Below are 24,501 nucleotides of genomic sequence, written 5' to 3'. Positions count from 1 at the left end.
ACACAACACAACACAACCATCCCTGCCCTCCGGCTACAAAACTCGTCAGCGCAAATATGCGCTCGTTTGCTCAGCGCTAACAGCTAACGCTAACCGATTGAATGATGGCATTCGGTAGCGGGGGGCGCCGAGGCGTGTCAGTAGGCTGTTGGTCACATTGGGACTCTCACACACACACACACACACGATGAAAGTTGGAGAGAAGGATTGAAGGAGGAAAGAAGGGGAGGGAAGAATGTATGGAAGGTAGGGAGGATGGAAGAATGGATGATGAAGAAAACTGAAAGGAAGGACGAGCCAATGACTGAAGAAAGGAAGGTAAGGAGAATGGAAGGAAGAGTAGAAGGTTGGAAGGAAAGACATAAAAGGATGATGGAAGGATGAAAAGTAGGAATGAAGGTAAGATGGAGGAAAAAGAGGCACGGTAGAATGAACAAAAACAAGGATGACAGGAAGGAAGATGAAAAATGACGGAAGTAAGGAAAGACTGTTGGGAGAAAGAAAATGAGGATGGGGAAGAATAGATGGAAGGAAAGATGAACGCAAGGAAGGTTGACAGGATGGAAGGAAAGTGTAAGGTTGGAAAGAAGGATGGGTTTTAGGAATGAAGGCAACAAGGAAGAAAAAGAAGGAAGGTAAAAAGAAAGGAGACAAGAACATGAAAAAGGATGGAACGAAGGGAAGAAGGATGGGAAAAGGAAATGGAGCATGAAGGAAAGAAGGTAAAAGGAAGAGTGGAAAGTAGGGAGGATGGAAGGAAGAGTGTAAGGTTGGAAAGGATGAAAAAAATGATGGAAAGATGGAAAATAGGGATGAAGGAAGCAATGAAGAAAAAGAGGAAATACAGGATGAATGAAAATGGATGTTAGGAAGGAATGCATATGATGGAAGTAAGGAAGGAAGGAAGGAAAATGAAAGTAAGATGGGAAAAAGGAAGGTAGGAAAAATGGAAGGAAGTGTAAGGAATGAAGGCAGTAAGGAGGAAAAAGAGGGAAGGTACAACAAGGACATGAAAGAAGGATGGAAATGATGGAAGATGAATGAGGAAAAAAAGGAGGATGGAGGAAGGTAAGATGGAACAGGAAGTATGAAAGAACGATGGAGGGAAGGAAAGAAGGATGGAAAGTGGGCTGAAAGCGATGGAGAAAAGGGGAGAAGGTAGGATGAATGAAAACAAGGGCATATGAAAGGAAAATGCGCAAAAAAATTGATGGATTAAAGAAAAGAAGGATGTGAGGAAAGAAGGAAGGTTAGGTGGGGAAAAAAGGAATTGCTGGAGTATGGAAGGAAAAGTGCCAGATTAATAGTGAAGCGTGTAGGAAAGAGGGAAGGAGCTCAATGCCGTTTTTTTGCGTCACCACCACCAAGTCCACCCTCATCCGGACTGGAAACCCGAAAACTAAAAACCTTACCCTGCAAGAAACCTAATTCCCATTCCATGGCTGGCACACCTTATTTTAAAAACTTTACTTTGAAAGACTAAACCTTCCATGAAATCCCAACCCTGGCCTACGTTCAGCACACGAATTTACAAAGCTCATTCTAAAAGATGGCCGTTTTGCATCCAGCATATTCCGCCATTGCGGTAGCCCGGGCGGGACATGTGAGCGAGCGAGCAAACGAACGAACGAAGTTGCCGTGCAGCGGCAGGTCCCGGCAGGCCCGGCGTTCCTGTGGCGCTGACAAGCGCTGCGGGCGCATGCACCTCAGTCAAGTCCTGACAAAACAAGCGCGGCTTGCATGGCGCCTCTGGTCTTGTCTGCTTCATACCTGACATGTCGTGTCTTGCCTGCAGCGTCAATAACACGTACAACTCGGGAGTTTTCTTCCCCTTTTTTTTTTTTTTTTTTTTTTTTTTTTTTTAACTCTTCTGTTGCGGCGAACGCTTACATTGGACTTTAGTGAGAAACACTTTCATTAGATATGGAAATGGACAGTGTTTTTTTGGTGAAGCACACATTGATTTCCTCCACATATCTGTTCACAAGCATATTATGTTGCCCTTCATCTGACGATCAGCGTGGACTTGAAACATAGAAGGGCCAAAACATGCAGTGTGAAAATTAACCTGCACTAAGAAAACTAGCCACCAGAAGGTGCTAAACTGCAACCTTTTTTTTTTTTTTTTTTAAACAGAAGTGCTGCTTTTAATATTGTGATGTGACGGCAATATATTGTGGCAGTTTTAATATCGCGATGTTACAATATTGCTGTTATCTTTACATCCCTAGTTTTAGATTAGATGGAAATGTTCAAAATTAACTGCTGAGAACAAACATGTAAAAGGGTGAAAAATGATTGTCCTAACTAAAACTAGACTAAAATGTTGACAGTTTCTGTTGTCTAAAATTAGACAGAAAAAAAGTTTTTTCTTGGACTAAAATTAACCTTGTTCTCGCAGATGAACTCTCGCAGTATTTGTGAGTTCACAAACTCACTTTTTCCCGAGGAAATTACTGTGGCGCGATACCAGATGGATATGTGATATCCATATGGCCTATTGCCAGGTTAGACTAAAATAATGACTAAAATGATCAACTAAAAGGTGACTAAATAAAAATGGGACGAGGTTGACTATGATAAAAACTGATAAGTGTTAATGAAATTGGACGAAAACAGACTAAATTTGACCATCAATAATGTATGACTTGAATTAGTGGAATTTGTTGATTGACTGCATGTAACGGAATTGACTGGCATCAATACCACGAATTGTACTTCAAATCTCTTGTCGACTTTAGCAACCATCCTATGTATGAACTTTTCCACAAGATGAGACCAAATTGTAAAAAAAAAAAAAAAAAAAAAAAAAAAAAAAAAAAAACTTCCCCCGCTACCGCTACCACCTCCTCCTCCTCTTGCTGCACCTTCGGTAGCTTCCATGGGCGAGTGCGGACACGCTCCCTGACACAAACAAGTCTCGGCCCCATTTCGTGAGGCGTGGGACGGGCCCGCAGATGTTCCCGGGACAAGACGCGTCTTGCCTCCTTTCGCTGGAACAATTTTGGAGACAAACCCTCCCTCCCCCTCCTCCTCCTGCGGCGCAATTGACTCGAAAAGAGAGTATTGACACAAGTCTTATCCACGGTCGGGCCCTCCATCCATTACTGTAATCCCGGCGAGCCCCTAAGACACTGGGCAAACACCGGCAATCTCCTCGGCGCACAATGGGGGCCGACGATAAGCTTTGGCAGTGCGCCGTTAATTCAGAGCTGGGAGATCAGTGATGGAGGACGAGGACGAGGGTGGGGAAGGTTTTTCTGGGAAGAGGTAGACTGGAGGTGTTGTGTGTCACCCAGACAGGAAGAGGTGAAGCGATGGGGCGAGGATTTAGGTGTGTCTCCGTGAGAGGAGTCGTCAGAAAGGAATCGCTGGATGATCTTCGCCGCCCCGAGGCGGCTTCAAAAGGAGGCCAAACCTCAGCGCAGCTTCATGCTTTGATTTGCTGTTTATGGTTTTTGCTCAATCCGAGTTCATCAACGTCAAAAATGTTGATCTGCTCTTTAATCATCATTACCTCTGACATTATTCCGAATACAAATTAATGATTACATTATTTTGGGTGTGTGGGTTGTTAATTTTGGAGACATAAAGGTCAAAGAAAGAAAGCATTGACGTTTAGTTTTTGGCAGGTCTAATAAAGACTTATAATAATAATAATAATAATATAGCATCATTGAGAAGTCATCTTCAGAAAATATATGGAGTGATGGCTAAACAGAATAAAGTTTACAGTTTAGCATTTGAATACAGGTTATCAATGAAAACAAATCAAGTTTGTTTTAATTTTTTTTCTCCATTTTAAATATTTTACAAAATATTTTTATAATAAAAAAAATACATGGTCTAAGTAAAAAAGCAAATAAGAAAATGGTCAAACTTTGGTTATTATTAAAAGAATATTTAAAAACATGCATATTTTTAAAAAATATATTGGGGAGTTGTTTTTTCCTCTTCTTTTCTTCAAATCGCTTTTATTTGAAAAATTCTAAACATGTCCAAAAAAAAATTCTATCATGTATTTATTAGTAGAATTGTTTCAATTTATTTATATTTTTTTCAAATGTATTTTATTTATTCAAACATCCTGAAAAAATATTTTCTTTTTTAGACAAATTAAATATTTTTACCAATAACGTACATTTTGTTTATATTTAAAAAAAAAAATAATCCTAATAATCCTTTATCAATTATAAAATTCCCTTTCATTTAAAAAAAATTGTATTTCATCATTTGAAAATATATGTTTAAATTGTTTAGGTTTTGTTTCATAATTTAAATAATTATTTTATTCAGTTCCTAATTTTCAGAGTATTTTTTTTGTTTTTGTTTTTGTTTTAAAGAGTATTTTAGGGGTTCTTACCCTGTCAAAAATTATACACGGTGAGGGGAGAAAAAAATTCATCCATCAATTTTCCAGACCTCTTATTCTTTTTTTAATTGGATCATTTGTTTTCAAATATTACATTCGTAAAAAAATAAATGCCCGACTCCAAATAGATCTCTAGCACTGTTGAGTAAATGTGGCCGCAGACATTAATGCTGTAACATATCAACTGTGTTGTAACATTCAATTGTTGTTTTTAACGGTCTATGTTAGTTTGTAATGTTTGCGTTGGAATCCGATCATGTTTTTTTGTGTGACTTGCAGTCCGAGTTTTGTCACGCGGGGTGTGGCCTTCGCAGACAAAACGCTGTGCGGGAAAACGGATGCTGTCACACCTTCGCCGTTCCCAGCACACCTTGGGCCGCATTGCGCAATACTCTGCAGACATTTTGTATGTTGTCATGTTTTGAAAGGATGCCAATGTCACATGACCTCCATGCAGTCATGACACTTCCTGCCAACTCATTTGCTTCACAAAATGGACATTTACCATAATAGCCATAATAGAAGTTTGAGAATCCATCCAAGCTGGATTTTTTTTTTTTGTACACAAAACTCAACAATGGCTGCATCTTGACAATTGCTTTCAACACAACAGGGCTAGAGAAGTCAGGTGTTAGATTTCCAGCTTCCGTTCTGATCCTACAACAGCGATGAAAGAAAACAACCTTGGGGGAAGTAATAACAATTTACGAAGTTCAAAGCCCTGATAGTGGGTTCAAGTTTATGATGGTGTGATGACAGAGGTCAGCTGCTGTCCAGGTGTGGCCACGTGATGCCATGCAACCGCTCTGTCATTACCAGCCACATCTGCTACATGGCCACAGGTTCCTTTAAAATCATTCTTTCCCCAAAGTACAATTGACTGCATTTTCATTAAATGATGCGGTTTTGGGATGTTTTGATGTGGCTATTGTGCGAAATAGGCTACACAATGAAAACATTGACGGGTATCAAGTAAAAATCGGTCGGCCTTACCGTCCAGGTTGCCGACTTGGCCGTGCTGGACTGCTGGAAGGACACGTCGAAGGTGTGCGGACCGGCGTAGTCGGTGTTGGACGGGATGGCGGGCGAGGGCGACAGGGCGTCAAAGGTGGAGCTGGGCTGGGCGTAGGGCGACGGCGCCGTGACGCCGTTCTGGGCGTGCTCCGTGTTGTACGGGCTGGTGGACGTGGAGCCTCCATTCTGGATGTTCTGCTCCATGCTGTTCAGCAGGCCCAGGTTGGTGTACTGAGACTGGGGATGACAACAAACGGGGTTTATTGAGAGAATACGTACATTTGTATATTTGTTAGAGTAGAAGCATTTTCGACATGCATTTTACGGAAGATAGACCTTTTTTTGTTGACTGTGCGATTTCCATGTCTGTTCTCCACCGAGTTTCCATCTTCAGTTCCGCGGTTATTTATGCCTAGCAACTGCACTTGCCTAGCTCACATAACTAGCATTAGCATTAGCTGTAGCTTTGCTCTCTGTGGTCAGACGACGTCACAGGGAGAAAAAAATGAGTCCGATGAAATGCAGTTGGAGGATTCTTGCTCAAGAAATGTATCTTTGAGAGGCACAAACTGTGGAAATTGGAAGTGACATGTCTTGGTTCTGCCATTTCAACAAATATTCCACGATTCATGATGAGAGTGGATTGGGAGCAAATAGATATTTTACCCAGCCCTTCCTATTATCTATGGCTTTGGTAGCAACATAGGGAATTGCAAAAAGTGCACATAAACTCACGGAGAGCAACAAATAGGTTGCACAGAATTAATAAATTTATGAACAGCAAACTACAAATACATGGGGCTTCAATTATTACTGAATATTAATTGCCGATGTGTACTTAAATCCACTAAAACGAGGTTGTCGTTAGAGATCAACAAGGGGAACGTGTTCAAATATTTGTATTGGCCTTTTTTGCTTGAGGGCGAAATACAGAAGTATTGTTAGCCTAATAGTATCATTGCCTATGTCATTATGTACCTAAAAGTATCTCTAAATCAACCTTGATCTTTATTGGACGCATTTTCCATTTAATATATAGCAGTGAGGGATTATGTGACACCTGTGCACTTAAAAATACCACAAGGTCTGGTCCTCACTCCTAAAAAACATGTTAAAAGATCAAAGCTATATGGTGCTAAACACAGTCGGGCGCTAATGGCTAACGCTGCTAACGAACCATCTTCGCTTTCCAGGAGATAAAAGATCCAAAACATATCCGTCTTCAAACGCACTCATTCCGTTCCGTTTATAAGCACCGCATTCCGGGACGGCCATCAATCTGTCGCAGATTTATTTCCAGACCCTCCCGGAATGACCACAGCTGTCTCTCGCACCCCTCCTGGCTGGCCAGGTGTTGGCGGACCCTTATGAAACTCTGCTTTGACACACGCGCATATATAAACAGACACAAGGAAAAGCACCACCGCAACGGGGTCATCCGAGTGCGGGTGGGATGCGGGTCAAAAGCCCGACGAGGCCCCGCTAAGCTCCGGAAACGGCACCGCTTAAAAGGGTCTGGGGGACACAATGGTGCAGGCCATGCAGGTGTTGACTTTGTCCCCCAAAAATCCACCTTAAAGCCATCCAGTCGGCCTTCTTTCACATTCACATCAAAGCCAAAATAAAGTCAATTACTACAGCTGATCATAAAAGATTGATTTTATTCTTTAACTCATTCACTCGCAGCCATTTTTACTGAGGCAACCCCCTTCACTCGGGGTTGTTGCGTGCTATTACTATAAAAACATGGAACCTACCAAAAGCAAAGATTAGTCTCTTGTTTTATCAGGAAAAAAATTAATTTTATTTGTATCTGTTTCCATTTTGCAGTGGATTATAGCTGTCAATATTCACATTCCTGGTGAAAACACTGACAAAAAGAGCTTGTTGCAACATGGCCACTGCTGAACTCATACTCTACTGACACCTGCTGGCTGTTTTTTTAAATTTTTTAAATAATTACCATTGCTTTAAGACACATCTTCATGTCAGAATCTGCATCAAAGCCTTCTGAATGCTCTTGCATAAAAACAGCATAAAAAATGTGTAAACACGTTTTGCTTACTGTAAATCACACCTCTTGCAATCACTCTCTTGCCTAATATGGAACTAATCAGACACCAAAATGATTTTCGCATCACTACATTGGCTTTCAGTTTAAGAATGAAGAACACGTGCCGTTAAGTTATCATTAACACTGGAAAAAGTTGGAAACATTCCAACTTTAACTGTACAGGATGACTTCTCTCATGCTGCCATTTTATACAATCAGCACAGAAATTGGAAGAAAGGTGATGAATGCCATTTTTTTACAGTAAAATCTGGCACTTTTCACCTTTTATAGTGCTCTTTATCAAGCAACGCAGAGATAGACAAAAAAAAAGTGGCTTCTCATACGACAACCAAAGGTGTAAAATTGTTGACTTCATCACCATAAAAGTACACACAAAAGACAGCAATCATTTTTGCGCAATTCCGTCTTTTCCCCGAATGAGTGACATCACCGCTTCGTCGGGTAGCGGGGGTGGGTGGTTGCATGGTGGTAGGGGTGCGCTACGATGACGCGGAAGCGACAAGCGATAATGATCAAATATCAGTGGGAAGAAAGAAAAGGCATCCGAATTCCAGCCGCTTGGGAATAAATGCCCGCTCATCAAAGATTTGCTGTTTAATTGCCTGGAAGTCAGGATCACGCCTTTGATTAAAAAAAAAAAAAAAAAAAAAATCTCCTTGATGTGACTCCACCATAATGGCCCCTTAATAAGTGCCTCCGGAACATTCCGAGGACTTTGGGAACGTAAATCAACATCCCTGACAGGTACTTTTTCCCCCCCTAAGGGTCACCAAGTCCGCTTGTAGGCTCTTTGGAAGAAATTGAGGCTAACTGGGAGGAGAAATTGCATCAAAGAAACACAATGAAGGTTTCTCGACCAACGCAGCATCTTACAAACAATTGTTGAAAGTTTTCTAGAAAACTGGCACAAGCATACCATGGTTTACAGTTTCATGATATGCTAAACGTTACATGGGACATCTCCGGGTTTGCGGTCCCACTATTTTGGAGACTTTTCACAATCAGGATTTTTAGAACCGATCACTGATCAGCGAGTAAAAAAAACAACAACAACAATAAAACCACAACTTGTTTATTTACTGTACAGTCAACCTCTGCTAATTTGAGACTGTCCCGTCCCACAAACAGCCAATTAATAGTCATGAAAAGAGGTGTGTCTGCGTGGTGTTTTTGGGGGTGGGTAAAGGTGGTGGTCTCTCAGCAGCTGATTGTATCAACATCAACACACCATTACAGCAATTATCAGCCCCGGACGGACGCATTGTCCGCTTCTAAGGGGCTTGTGGGGGGTTTGGATGGTTGGGGGAGCTTTGCAACACGATCCCCCACAGCTCTGCGATGTGATTGAGCCGGACACCACTTAACTCTCCCCCACCACCACTTGCTTAACAACAGGTTGAAAGACCGCGACCCCACACACCTGCTAAATGCTACCTGCAATCTGAGAGGGCCACCACACACCGACAAAATATATATTTTTTTAAACTACAACATATACTGTACAAAAAACACCAATACCAAAAATACCAATGTGCTCACTAAAACTAATTTTGGGGAAATGTTTTCTGAAACTATTTAAATATGACTTTGACAACTAAATATGACAACTTTATTGACAAAATATTGGAAAACCAACAAATCACTCACCAAGACCTTTCATTTGAGGTGTGACTCCATGTGCTTTGTCACAAAATGAAAATTATTGTGAATTATTATTGTATTGTTCATGTCTTCCAAAATATGACTTCGGCAACTACATTATTGGGCCAACGAAATATATATATATATATATATAAAAAAATTACATATTAATATTATGTGGTACGTAAATATGAAACTTCAATTTCATAAAAAAAAAATGTATTAATTGAATTAATTTGTAGGTTGCTCAAATTACATGGATGCATTTTGGAGATTATGAAAAAAATAAATATAAATGTAAAAAGACATACATTTAACATTAAAATATACTTTAAAGAAACAAGTTTGCTCAAATTGCTGCATATTTATAATTTTGAAGAAATACCTACAAAAATATAACAAATACCTATTCAATTAAAGGGATACTTTATTTAGCCATTTTTGGCAGTCAAACATTAATATTTTGCCTATGATAAATTCGATATTTTCATTATTTTTCATTTACAATTAGTACCTTTAAAAACACATTTTGCAACTTGCTGTCGATTGAAAATGACATCACAAGGGCTCAGGTAACCAATCACAGCTGAGCTTGTGAATGTCACATGACCAAACCTAGAAAACAGGTGAGCTGTGATTGGTTACCTGTGCCCTTGTGACGTAATTCTCAGCCGACAGCAAGTTGCAAAATATGTTTTTAAAGAGACTATTTGTCCTTGAAAAATAATGAAAGCATCAAATTAATTATAGACAAAATATTAACTTTTTTATTGCTATAATGGTCTAGATAAGTGAAGTATACCTTTACATAAACAAAACCCATTAATTATTCAAATTTAGCCAGTTGCACAGTTAGCTGGATCCATTACTTTAGGGGCGAAAAAAAAAAAATACATTGGGGGAGAAGAAGAAGAAAAAAAAACCCCGAAAACATCAAACCATCCATTTTCTTGACCGCTTATTCCTCACAAGGGTCGCGGGGGGGTGCTGGCGCCTATCTCAGCTGGCTCTGGGCAGTAGGCGGGGGACACCCTGAACTGGTTGCCAGCCAATCGCAGAAACATTTAATTAGATTTAGAAGAAAAAAAAATACCAAATGCAATCATTAAAAAAAAATAAAAAAATATCCACAATAAACTGGTTGGTTGCACTAATATAACCCCTGCGACCCGAGCCTGACGCTTGCACCAAAGACCAAAAGGACCGGCTGATACAAGACAAAAAAAACAAAAAACAGACCAGGACACCCTTTCAAAGCAACTCAACTGACTGTCAAACTCACAAGAGCAGCTCATGCTGACATCAATCACAGCCAACCAACCCCGATTGCTTTTCCACAGTCAGCAACTCATTTTTCAATGCATTTTCACTTTTGTACCTCCAAAGGTACGCTCAGGTACGCTACACCAAAGCACAGCAAATAAATCACAGCTTTTCACATGGGAAAGCTCCGGGAAACATTAGAAGAACATAAAAAATAAAATAAAAAAAAACTCAATTAAATGTTGACAAACGCTGTTTGTCAAGGTGTGGTTCATAGTAAGCCAGGATGACATACAGTACAGTTGCAGATAACAAACACAAGCTCAACAGTAGCTAAATAAACATCGAGCATGTCGGGGGAAGGAAACAAGTTGTGTTTGTCAAAGTGTGACTCACATTACCTAAAGAAATCAAAATGACATATTCCATCTTAAGATGCAGCTGCTTAGAGTCCAGCAGAAGCTACAATTTAAAAACAAACACCTGACCAACGACTTTAAAATGATTTGACACATTCTCCCCACCAAATATCGTCATTAAAACAGAAACGATCTTCTTAGTGTGCTTCCCTTTGATGAAAGAATATACAGAATAGATATTAAAAACACAACAGCGGCAGCCACACAATGATACAGAAGCTATTAATGTCGAAATGATACATCCTAGCAATGACATAAATGAATTTTCTAGATTTTTCCGGGAGCAAAACATACCCCCACTCACCTGCAAAAATGGACTTCACTGCACCCAAAGAAATCAAAACGGTATTGAAATGACATTAGAGTCTAGTTTACATACAAAAGCTGCAAAGTTGAGTGTCACATGCAAAAAAAAAACTGTAGAAAATCAATATGACAAGGACAGAATGTCAAATAGTTTTCGATTCACAATGCCAAGTCATAGTGATGAAGAATTGAATGGAAGTTTATATCCAAGTTCTAAAAAAAAAAAATTAAATGGATTTTTTGCATTTCTTTTTGAAAGGATTGACAATTGTTTCAAGATTTTTCTTCATATTTTTCCCTAAAATGTTGTTCCTTCGGTAACAAAAAGTGAAAATTTACATTTTAGTCAGAAATAATATCATACAATATTTCTCTTCCAGCAGCATCAAAACAAAAAAATTAATAAAAACATTTGCTGCTGAGAAATTTATACGCGCGCCATATTGTCCGCACTTCCAGCTGTTTACATTCCACGCATGCTAACATTCCGATTCGTTTCATCCAGCAAATCCAACAACAACAAAAAATTGACTTCAATGAAACGGAAACCCAATTAATCCAAGATTTGACCTTTTTTTGGGGGGTGGGGGGTGGGGAGGGGGCCATTTGTGGCCCGTGAAGAGGCCTGAAAGCTTACCTCGCTGTAGGGCGTACTGGTGCCCGTCTCCAGGTACAACATGTTGGCGCTGAGATTGAGCAGGGCGGCTGCTGTTTGCTCCACCGGCTCCAGGATTCCCCCCTGAAAAATGTTTACTCGATACGGTGCGCAAATGACGCTTAATTGGTCGTGGTGGTGGTTGGTTGGGGGTTAGACGGTATGCTTAAGTAGCAATGTGGACAGGCCAGGAGGAGAAGAAGAAGAAGAAGCTCCTACAGAATCCATGGGAGAACTCTTATATACTGTGAAGGTGGGGGTTCGGGGAGGGAGGGGTGTAAGGTCTACCTGAAAGCTACCTGAGTCCACGCCCATCCTGGGAAGACGAGGCTGTGGCTTCTTCAAGAACTGCTCAAGTACTTTTCTCCCAATGGGAGAAACAGAAAACTGGAAATTTGAATGTTACAATCTGATTGAAGTGGCACCTTGACTTAAGAGTGCCCCCAATTTAAGAGCTTTCATTTTATTTTATATGTCAAATTTAAAATATTCAGAAAAAATATTGGGGAAACAAAAAAATAAATAAATCTTTGAATAGGTGACTGCGCCAAATGGTCAGCTGTATTTGAATTCATTTCGGCTGCTAATGCTAACTGCTAACAAAATGATATTGCTGGGATAATATTTCTTGAAGCGGACTTTTTACTTGATGTTTTATAAGAAAGCAGGGAATCGTACATCATTAATATAAATCACTAACATTTTGAAAGATTTTTTTTTAAGAAAATGTAAAAAAATACTAACAAAAAGGTATGACAAACACACTATTCTTGGAAGCCTTCTGAAAATGCTAACGAAATGGTATGCTAATAAACCAAACCGCTAACATTTAAGCAGCTTATTTATTTATTGTCTTCTAAAAGTAAATATGCCACAAAAACAAACCACTAAAGTTTGAGCATCTTTTTGGCTTACAAACTTCAAAATGCTAATGCTAGGGAAACAAACATTTCAAGAATCTTTTCAGATGATGTCTAAAAAAAAAAAAAAACTAACAAAACTTTAAATGCTTTTTAAAAGATGCTAACAAAAACATATGCTAACCAAATCTAGCATTGAAGCTAAAAGGGTTTTAAAAATGCTTACAATCATGAAGATGTACCAAGAAAACGTAGCAAGCTTCCCTGTTAATTGACATCCTCTAAAAATGGTAACAAAATAACTTGGCATTTTATAAAAATGTTAATAAATTGGTAAGACAAATAGCTAAAACTTCTAAAAATGAATACACACAAAACAACTCTTGATCAGACCAGGAGGAGAAGAAGAAGTAGAAGAAGAAGAAAAAGAAGTAGAAGAAGAAGAAAAAGAAGAAGTAGAAGTAGAAGTAGAAGAAGTAGAAGAAGTAGAAGAAGAAGGAGAAGAAGAAGAAGAAAAAGCTCCTACAGTGGTTAAATGACACAAGATACGTTAGCACCAGGAACATCTTTTTGTGATTTTCTTCCCCCCTAATACCACCGATTGCTTTTTCTAACAAAAAGTTTTTCTTACAAAAAGTTTCTCACATTTTTTTTTTTTGTTAAAAAAAAAAATCCTTACAAAAAAGTTTTTACAAAAAAGTTTTCCTTGCAAAGGAAAGTCTGTGAAGGACGACGAGGGCCTGGAGTGAGAGCTGCAGCCGCCAGTTCCGTTAGCATACCAATGACCTCCCCCGAGCAACAAATAACACGTGAAAGAAAGCCACCACCATCACCACAAACAATGTGGATGCCTTGTACTGTATTGTATCATTACAAATAAGTCGTGTCAATGTGTTTTGGGGAGAAGTACTTGATGCTACTACAAGCTCATTAGTCAAGTCGGCAGTACAAAAGCTTAATCCCGAGACATTACGGTTCACTCCAATTATGATATGATTCACCAATTAGGATGCGATTCATGCAAATTACGATACAAGATGATTAAAGCCGGTCGTGATAAAGATACATTTTTATTACAACGTGATATTACATTACGATTTGATTCAGTTATGATATGATTCACTAAAATTATGAAGAAATGCACTCTAATTATGATGTGATTCAAAGTATGATATGAATCTCTGATTCAGTCGATTATAATATTACTCCAATTGATTGTGATAAATACGCTCTGGTTATGATCTTCAAATTTTACTTATTTGACATACAATAACAATTTTTTAACATGTATTGTTACTTTCTTTTTTTTTTTTACCTCAACTTATTTGTATCTTAGTTATTTTTTTTTATAACTCTACATCCAGCTAATTTGGCAACCGCATGTAACATCATCACATCATTGTTTTCCTCACTCGTCATATTTCCAGCTCCAATTTTGTAACCTTCAAACGCTTCATCCCAACTGACCGAGACGCTCCTTGCCGCTGCGCAGACGCCACTGAGTGTTGTTTTAACATAATTAGAAGTTTGTTTAGGCGGGCTAATGATCCCCCTTCTCACAAGGCTGCAGGACAACTTTAAAGAGTTGATGCGTTGACCGCCAAGCCCCAAGCCCGTGGGCGTCGCCGCCCTCCCCGGGCCGTGTAACACAGGGTGGGGCTGCAGATTGGAGACACCGACTTGACTGCAGCCAAGGGCTGACAGATCAAGTCCTTCAAGAGACTTCATTCACAATTCAATCCGACCAAAGGGCAACGGGGCCACGCCTCCTCATACAGGTCATTTGGACCATTCCACTACTAGGACAACATTTAATTTGTATACATTTAAAGGGACCCTAATATATTTTTATTTTATTTACATTTTTCTCTAATTTTATTTAATAGGTCTTATTTTTATATATTGATCATAATAATAATAATAATCATCCATCATTTTCTCTAATGTTTATGGCATTATAATAATAGCTGGTGTTGTTAATCAAACTTACTGACCTGATTCATTAAATTCTTTTGCTAACCAAAACAGCAGCACCTACACCAAGGCACTTGGATGGAAATCTCTAGATATTATAATCATGACACGTCAGAGCATAACTTACTATGATCTTTCGTGCCGCGATAAGCCGCCACTGTGATAAACGGATTCCTCCCTCAGTATGTGCTGCTGTTTTGATTAGCAAAAGGGAACACCACCAACATTGTTCATGACCTGAGGTATTTGCGCTGATACGTTCATCTTGTGTTCATCTTTAGACTCAACGTTTCCGACAAGCGTGCAAGCCTTTTAAAGCCTTGCTTACTGTATTCGTCTCTATACAATGTCTACCATCCCTACTAAGGAAACAAATGGCAAAATGCTGACTGACTTTTTACCAGCGAGGGTGTCAGACAGGAAGCGCTAACGTAAACACGTAACGCGATTCCCCCTCCCGAGTGACGACTGCGCCTCTGAAAAGGTGCGCCGTCGCCACCTAACCCCCCCGCTCCCTGACTCAACACACAGCTGATCCCCCGTGTTATCAATGTGTAAAATCAGCTGTTTGAGGGGCAGGATATAACGTTTCTTCGGCCACTACATTCCTCAGCGTTATTCTACCCTCGTGTTTGCATCCCCCTAACCTCCATCACTACACTCTTCAATGGGTGGGTGGGGGCTTGTTGGGGAGTCACCCACACTGATCGATGAGAGATGAGAGTTGTGTTAAATTGTCGCCCTGCAGCTACAAAGGGGGGGGAGAAGACGAATTTCAGATTAAACATAAAACCCTCCACCATACAAATAAGTTCCTCCGGGGCACTAAACACCAAGCTGACATTTAATGACTCAACAGAGGCACGCCTCAAGGAGGCTGGAGGGGCGGGATAGTGGTGCACGACTAGTACATGTAGACCATCGCAATATAACGTTACTTTTAAATGACAGCAACTATTTTGGAAGTGGTGGTGGTGGGAGGCGGGGATGGTGTGGATGGGTCCACAGGTCAGGGCCATCATTCATCAAGAGATCACAGCCCCTCCCCTTGGGGGAGGCGACATCACTCAGCTCCACAAACCAAATTTATATTTGCGACGTTTCCCAGTCTGCGGTCTCCCTTGCGGGCTTCCCAAAGTGAGGGTCGCATTTTTCTATTTCACGAGTGTCATGGAGTAGAAAAGCTGAAAAGGTTCACATCAAACCAACCCGCACCCCATCCCCCCAAAAAAAGAATCAATTTGGCCATTTCCAGCTATCTATCTGCTATCTAGTACCCTCACTAGTAATTATGAAAATTCAGCCCCTGAAGCCAGCTTTAATTAGCAACATGGAATTTGGTAGGCTCATTTACCATGAGTAGACACAACAAAAAGTCTAAAGAACCCGTGCCTGAAAATTGGTCAAAAGTCTCAAGAAGCCATTCCGGAAAAGACAGAAATTCTGCCATTGTGGCTATTTTTTGGTTTTCTTCAATAACTTGACCTGAAGATTTTATCAAATTGTTACCAAATGTCAACCTTATATGCTGGACAGATGAATGTTTATTTATTTATTTATTTATTTATTTTATTTTTTGTTATTTTTTTTATCGTAACATGTTGGTGGAGCGTGGTGGCAAAGACACACAACTATCAAACAGGAAATTCTATTTATTTTCCAGTTTTTAAAATCCAGCCCCTGAAACCAATTTAACTTAGCAACATGAAATTTGGTAGGCATGTCTATCATGAGCAGACACACGCATCCACGCCTGAAAAGACATAGCAAAGCTGCTACTTTGGATTGACGCAGCCGTTTTCCATGTGCACTGTCAAATTGCCCAATAACTTCCGTCTGATTGCTGCCATTTAAACCATGTTTACGAGACATATTGGTGATGTTAAATTGCAAAACATTTGCATTTACGTCATCACGTGGGTGGGGAGCATGACAATGCAGTGTGATGACTCGCGCTGTAGCTAAAAGTATCTCGACTGTTACTTTTTTGAAAAGCGAAAGCAAACTTTTCACAGCACGCCCGTTACATATATGAAGCACCAAGCACACTACCACCACCACCTCCACCACCCTGAGGGGTTCTTGCAGGGGTCAGAGTGCACTGTGAGATGATATCAGCGAGCCCTCCTAGACAACATCTGCTGATAACACTACTGGTGAAGCTGCGTTGCATCAAAGTCCTGGGGAAATTCCATTGTAGCGAGAAGAATGTTGTACGACTTGATGACCGCAACCCCTGGAAGTCCCGTCCACTTAAAGCGAAAGTCACCTGCAGCTTATTTCATTTCCTGGGGACCCATCATGGAACTTGTCATCGGAAATAGCAAGGTTTTACATTGACGTAATTGAGGAATCCCCAGCTGACATCAGACTTGAGTCATCCAGTGGAAACGAAGCAAAGCCTGTATTTATATTTTTGTATTGTATTTATATTATGCTAATTTAGCAGCCATAACTATAAGCAACTACTTTTTTGCTTAACTTTAATTTTTTTTAGCCCGGTTGCTACCAAATTTGAATACAAGGCAGATTGTGGGATGGTAAATTCAGCTCCTGATGCCAGTTTAACTTGGCAATATGAAATTTAGTAGGCATGTCCAGCATGAGCAGTACAAAAACAAAAACAAAAAAAAGTCTCATGAAGGCCCACTCGAAAATAAAAAAAAAAATAAGCCACTTTGGTCCATTTAAAACCGCAATAGATACTCAACATCAAAGTTGATTGGGCCCAAGAAAATGAAACGAAGCTAGCATCTCACGAGTAAGTGATGCTGAATTTCATTGTAGAAGACGCCGACTCTAGGTAGCATTAAAGAAAACGATTTGTTACTTTTGCGAAATTCTAAATATTTCTGTAATGCTTGGCCGAGCGGCAACATTTTTCACCACAAACCAAAAATCAACAACTACACAATTTGGAAAATTCAGCCCTCAAATCCGGTTTTACTTAACATGAAATTTGGTAAACATTTTTATAACAAGTAGACACGCAAAAGAGTCTCAAGAAGCAAGACTGTAATAAAAAAAATAAAATAAAATAAAAAAAATTACTTAATTCAAAAGTCAAACACATCCTCCCACAATTAATATATTTCTTATGCAAGAAGATTAAACACAAGATAATACCATTTTTAGATCTGTGAAAACAAAGCGATCTTACTCACAGCTAGTGCGTCGTCAGGCTCGTGCATGGTGATGCAGTCCATGCTGATCTGGATGGTGTTCCCCGCCGAGACGTGAGGTTGACCCTCACCAAACACTGAATGTATAGAGGAGCTAATGCACAAAAGAAAAGGAAGAAGTGGAAGACAATGACATGACAATTCTTAACAGGTTTTGTTCAACATCTATGCTGTACCACGCTAAAATCATCTACAGGTAAATAAGTCAATGTTGACAGACGTAAAAGTTAAATATGGGCTCTTTATTTTTTTGTGAGGTCATCACAGATGAGGAGTATCGATGACAAAGACCAGAGTGATGATAACCATAGAACAGGAAATTGAATTAGCGGGGAGCTAGCAAAGTGTTTTGAGTCCTGTCTGCTTTTGCGTATTTCTTTTCGAAAATGATGTTTGGTGCGAACTCACTGGTCCAGCATGTCAAAGAGCTGGTTGAAGACGTCCTGGTTGAAGATCTCAGCGGTTGGCGCGGCCTGACCGTGGGACGAGGCGGCGAGGAAGGGGCTGTCCCTCCGCTCTCTGAGTCTGCGGGAACATCAACCGCCTTCAGTCAGGACGTGTCAAATTTCAAAATAAAAGAGCAAATGAGCCGCCGCGTCAGCACACTTGCAGGATGCCACCCAGCCAGCCAGCCAGCCAGCCAGCCAGCCGCTCGGCCATTGTGAATATTTGTCGCGCACATAATGAGCTGAAAGGTGACACCTGCTTCACAGCTCATGCCGCCATTGTTGACGCTCAAGTGGCGCACGCTCACATCCCTCCCCGGAGACAACTGGAATCTCCCCACGCCCCCCCTCACCACCACCGACAAGCACCAAAAACCAGACACTGAAAACCACCACCACTGTAACTTGTGCTATGAGTACAGCTGGACAGGCAATGTGGAGTGCAAACTATTTAAAGGGCCACTGGAATTCCCCCTGGCGGTGTCAACAAACACACACATACATTACACGGAATATGATATGGAGTGTGTGTAATAAGACAGCAATAATACATATATAAAAATGCAAGAAAAAAATATGCCTCTCGTTGATTTTGATTTGACAGTCAAAACAAATTGTAGGTAGCTACAGTATGTATCAGAACATACTACTACAGTCCTAAAGGCTTTACACTGGCTCTCAGTGAGCTGTGTAAAAGATTTTAAAAATTCTGCTCCTGGTCTATAAATCACTGAACGGAATTTTAACTGAAGCGTTAATGAGATGCTGATAGAGGAGAAACCCAGAAGGTCTGAGATCTGCAGAATCAGGTGGATCCCCGAGTTCAAAGCAAAAATGGTGAAGCGGCATTTAGCTGTTATGCTGCACGCTAATGGAATTAAACTGCCAGCAGAAGTGACAACAGCCAAGAGAGTAAATATTTTTAAAACAAGGTTAAAAATGTTGCTTTCCCCCCGTACTTTTAACTTCTAACATCTTTTGAACATTTTTAAAATTCACTCACATTTTTAATTGAAGCACTCCTGTGGAAATAAAAATGGAACTGTCCAATAAATACCATTCACCAACTAGCAGATTCCATACAGAAAACTACAGGCAACAAAACACAGATGATGATGGAAGGTGGCAAAGTGGGAGTGGGACGGGGAGTTGTTTTAGGTGTGGTTCAACTTGCTGACCTTTGCCAGGTCAAAGTACATCACATATAATTTGCCCCAGGGACATCTGGAAAACACTCTCTTTTGGATTTAGGCTAACCTGTTAGAAATATGATTAACTATAAATATACCATTTGGTACAATTGGAAGAAATATCTCAGATTAGTCATGTCTCTGAAGCATCACCAATTTGTCTTCTAAGAGTGGTTAAATTTGTTACTAATTGGGCAAAATTTCTTGCGCAAGTCTTGTTTTTGAAGGAACCTGGGTATTTCCCGTGTTTTTTTTGTCGGGTATGACTTCTTAAAAGTTTTTTGCTGGTCAACTCGTGATCGACATGGGGGCTGATATTTAAAAAAATACAAACGCCAATTTTGGGAGATCCCACTGCGCCTAATGAAGAGAATTAGCATTATTTTCAAGTGTTTGAAACAGGTAGATAGAGTCAAGTGACGGATGTCTTTTGTTTGTCTGGGCGCGGGTGTCCGGTTTCCCCCGCCGGCCCGAGGCGAAGGCTGTCCGAGCTCCACTTAAAGACCTCCAGACGGGGGGCCGGTTCAGAGGTCAACTCTAAAAACAGGGCCGGACCATTGTCTGCTAACGGCGGCCGATGAAAATGCAATCAAAACAAACAGGCTTCTCCGGGCTTCTCCAGTGTCTCTTATTAATCACTTGTTCAAAGATGCTCTGTCAGCCCCGCCTCCCCCAAACCCCCCCCCCCCCCAAAAAAGGGAGACATGACAGCCAAACAAAAGAAAGCCGCAGGTTTCTCCCGCACTTATCCCCTGACTCTTGCAGCACAAGTGAAACATTCTTAAGTCAAATCCTCTTCAGGTTTGGAATGCAAAGACAGACTCAAGAGAACCAACGAAACACTACAGGTTGAACCGACTGATCAACACATCGACTTTACCGATACCCATTGATAATTCTAGCATGGAGTTGATGATTGCCAATGATGTGTTTTGGCATTAGAAACATGGACATCTCACTAAAATCAACAGGCCGCCGATCAACGCAGCAAACTAGTAGCAGCGCCTCAAGCGCATGGACATATTTTAGTAAAATGAGACCAGTATCATCGTTACGTGCAACATATAAAAGTATACACTAAAATATTATATTACAAAAACATGTGCCGTGTACAGCTATCGCTGGCTGACAAGCTGCCTAAATTCTCACGTTCGCTGTTAGCGAACCAAGGATGCTAGTTTAATAATGAACGATTAATGTCGCCAACCAATAGTGTTTTGCTCAAGACTTCGTCCCGCAGACACAAGGCAAGCTCTTCTTCCTCGTTTCAGTCGCCCCACCACTGACTCACCCATCCAAACACAAATCACACTCAGACACCTTCATGGTCTCACAGTCAGTCAGATTAAAAAAAAAAAAAAAAAGAAAAAAAAAAAAGAAAAAGAAAGGCCCCGCTGACAGCATCAAAATTGCTGACTTTTTTTTAAACCATTAAAAATGTATACTTTATTTTTTACAATATAAACAGGCAACAGACATTGCACTACAAAATTTGTAAACAACATCAAACCCTATAAAAGCATCACATTTGATGTTTTTGTTGTTGTTTTTATTTATTGTCACTTTTAGAGCCACAATTTTAACAGCTAATATTAAGACAAACGCAGGTAAGAAAGTCATCCATATGGCAACAGTGACATACAAATCCTCCAAAATCATTAAAACCATTACAATTTCTGTTTGTTTTTATTTTTTATAATTTTTCTTGTTGAATTTGTGCTACAATTTTAACAGCTAACATTTGACACTGTTAAAACACTGGTTAAAAAAAGTACTCCACATGGGCCAACTAAAAGCTCCCAAATTGTAAATAAAAACAAAAATAGTACTTTTTATTTATTTATTTTTTTATTTTAATTTAATTTAAACACTGACATACAAAGTTTAATAGAGTCACATAATAAAAAACATTTTCTTAAATCTGTGCTACAATTTAACCAGCTAACCCGAGCTAGCGCCTGCTAAGACGCTGACAAAAAGTTGGCCACAACAATGACATTTTAATTTTCCTTTCTTTCTTTTTTTTTTTCTTTTTTTTTAACAACTGTTTTCAATTTAAACAGGTAACATTCTGTAGCGTTCAAAATTGGTCCACATGGCCACGGCAGCCACTTGATGGCACTTAACACGTGCGTTTCCGCTTGTCCACCCGTCGCGCTTCACACTTAAAAATACATCCCGCCGTGGCGGCAGCTGAGGAAGCAGGCGGATGCAACTGTTGCCGGGCGACTTTTGGAGGGGGATTCCCAGCTACTGTCATTGACTTACATTCAAAACCCTTTCTCGCTACCTACGTGTACACTAAGCTAGCTGTGTTAGCATCACTCACAAGCCCTACTTACCGGTGAAAGGGAAAGTCGGGGTAGTACTGTACAGCCGCGTAAGGCGAATTCATGTTGTCATGCCAGATGGACAAAAGTACTAAAAGGCACTAGCACCACATCTAGACCAACCAAAATGTGAAATCTAATTAAAGAAAAAAAAAATATCACTATAAATAGAAATCATCAGCATTAAAGTGCCTGAGGGTACAGTGCAGAGTGGAGAGTGTTATGAGATGTGTTTTGAATTTAGGTATTTTGGTTTCAGAAGAAGGAGGGGCTTGATCGGCCAGAGGAACCAATCGGCGGCTACAGTGGTGTGTGCCGCATATTACTCGCAAACACACAGTTGCTAGGATATACATGTCATGCCAAGTTGACCCTGTTGCCCTAGCACACACACACACGCCACTGTCAGTGCATGTGTTGTTTTGTCAGCCTTAAGCGCATAATTTTTATTCAAATATGTGACAATACAAACATTGTGGCGTGTTCCTAATGTGTTTTAAGTGAGGGGTTATCAAACCTAACTCAATGTAGTTCCCGGACTGACGTGAGAGTTAAAAGTTAAATCACAACTCAAGAAGAAGAAGCAGCTAGGCTAGCTGTTATGTTGCTTACTCAATTCTTGCTAACTGCTCTTAGCGTGATTTCTATTGTTGTAAGAAAAACTTACCAGGTATTTTTAAAGCTACACACTCCTTCCAAACAAGTATAAATCAAAGTCCATTTCTTTTTGCTAGGCATCGAGTTTAAATAACACAAACATCCCAACAGAGATGGTGCCATCAGAACGCCAATGCTAACACCAAAAAGAGTAAACTAAGTTTTATCATTACATATCATACAAGTAGGTTACTTTTGAACATCCAGGCAAAGCGTACCCCATACGCCCCTTCCACAATCACAAAATAAAAGCAAAAATTGTTATCTTCAGTCATGCTAACAATACGACAAACATTATTTTTTTTTTAACCATATTCTAGACTCGCATAGATAGGCCGCTGATTTTCAAAAACCCAACAACCATAATACACCAAAAACAATTTTGACTACAATCGAAATACGCAGAACTTATAGCGCCAATCTGCGATTGTCTGGCAACCAGTTCAGGGTGTACCCCGCCCACAGCCAGCTGAGATAGGCTCCAGCACCCCCCGCGACCCTTGTGAGGAATAAGCGGTCAAGAAAATGGATGGATGGATTATAGCGCCAATTTTCAACATCCTGAGCGATGGCATCCCATGGTTGCCACCCACACCACTTCAGTCCTTGAAACACAATTGTGTCAGGTTCAAGGAGGAAAGGTACTCGGAGTTTGAGCGAGGAGCGTTTGTTTTTTTTCCCCCAACGCATTATCAAGCGGCCTCTCCCAACGTCTCGGCATGAGAGTGTAAACCTAGAGGTGCCGCCTCGATGGGCAGCAGGTGAATCAGTGTGCTAAAATAAAAAGGCAGGCAGGGTCACGGTGGGGGGAAAAGCAAATAAATAGATGCTGTGTATCCAGGGAACCACTGCCTCTAAGATGCTTTCTTGTCCTCTGCCTTCTACTACTAGGAGTAAGATTCTCTCTCATACATCTGGCGTCATCAGAGCTTCACAACCTCCCTCAAGGAGGCTGTGTTGATTTCTGCAGTGGGTGGGGCAAATCATCGTTATTGCAATCTACTTTTTTGTATTTATTTTTTTGACGATGAATTATCATAAAAACGTCAAGACAAGAGTTAACGTCGCTAGTTTGGTTGGCTGAATTTTTCCTAAGCTTTTTTTTGTTAAAGCTTATTTTATGTAAATAAGCTTTATTTATCAATGTTGTTTTACTTTAATTTGAGTAAACTGTAAATAGGAGACTCAAATTCACGATTCTGAAACATAAGTTTGATTAAAAATGTTCGTTTCATCAACTCTTATGCATTATGCTATTCATACGAGAAAATTCTGTTAAAGTCTGAAGTATTATTTATACTATTTATACACCAAATTCAGTTATTTATATAACAAAATCTTACTAAATTGCAGCATTGTCATGGCAGAATTCCATTAAAATCCTTTTGTTTTTACAATAAAATCCCATTAACACCTCAGCATTGTTATTTCCGAGACCTGTATAAATCTCAGCATTATGTTATTCATACAACGCAATGTTAAAATGTAGGCATCACTATTCACATGGCGAAATCCCTTTATTCCCTGGTAATATGTCATTAAGATATTTAGACAACAAAATCCTCAACATTATCCATCCATCCATCCATCTTCTTGACATTATATTAACTGTAAAACAAAATCCCATTAAAATCTCTGTACTATGTTAATTATAATACAAAATCCTGTTAAGATCTGAGCATTTTTTTATTAATCAACAAAATACTACTAAAATCTCAGCCGGGTAAATACAGAAGGGGATATTACTCAAACTCTCCACAAAATCTTGGCATTTTTATTTTAACAGCAACATTCTGTTCAAACCTTAGCATTATATTATTCATATAACAAAATCCCCCTCAAAATCTAGTCTTATTCATAATGCAAAAGCCTGTTAAACTCTCCGCATTACACGATTCTTAAGACAAAACCTGGTTAAAATATGACAAAATCCTATTATAATCTCAACATTGTTATTCATCAAACAAAATCCTGTTAAAATCTCAGCATTGTGCTCTGACATCTGTTAAAATCTTATTCTCTGAACTGAATCTAATGCTAATGCTAATCATCTTGGCATCATCTTATTTATACACCAAAAACCCTTAAAACCCCTGAATTATGTTATGTGTACAACAA

The 24,501-nt window shown here is 39.8% G+C and overlaps 1 protein-coding gene across 11 annotated transcripts in view; it reads right to left on the bottom strand.

The window, feature by feature from the left end:
• Positions 1-24,501, bottom strand: part of tp63 (tumor protein p63) — a 93,210-nt gene that overhangs the window by 44,402 nt on the left and 24,307 nt on the right. For 6 of the 11 annotated variants that reach the window (XM_077534254.1, XM_077534251.1, XM_077534249.1 and 3 more), the window contains 3 exons: positions 18,169-18,285; positions 17,743-17,854; positions 5,366-5,623 (listed from right to left, as the gene is read on the bottom strand). In XM_077534254.1, coding sequence (XP_077390380.1) covers positions 5,366-5,623; positions 17,743-17,854; positions 18,169-18,285 — 487 coding nt within the window. Of the gene's footprint in view, positions 1-5,365; positions 5,624-5,722; positions 8,375-11,726; positions 11,969-17,742; positions 17,855-18,168; positions 18,286-21,738; positions 21,965-24,501 lie in introns of those variants that run through there. The other 5 variants (XM_077534252.1, XM_077534260.1, XM_077534256.1 and 2 more) reach the window with 3 other exon arrangements.

Source organism: Festucalex cinctus, chromosome 10 (assembly GCF_051991245.1).
Source record: "Festucalex cinctus isolate MCC-2025b chromosome 10, RoL_Fcin_1.0, whole genome shotgun sequence".
In the NCBI taxonomy this organism is placed as follows: domain Eukaryota; kingdom Metazoa; phylum Chordata; class Actinopteri; order Syngnathiformes; family Syngnathidae; genus Festucalex; species Festucalex cinctus.
The sequence above is the reverse complement of the archived record's forward strand: the minus strand, read 5'-3'. Positions and strand labels throughout refer to the sequence as shown.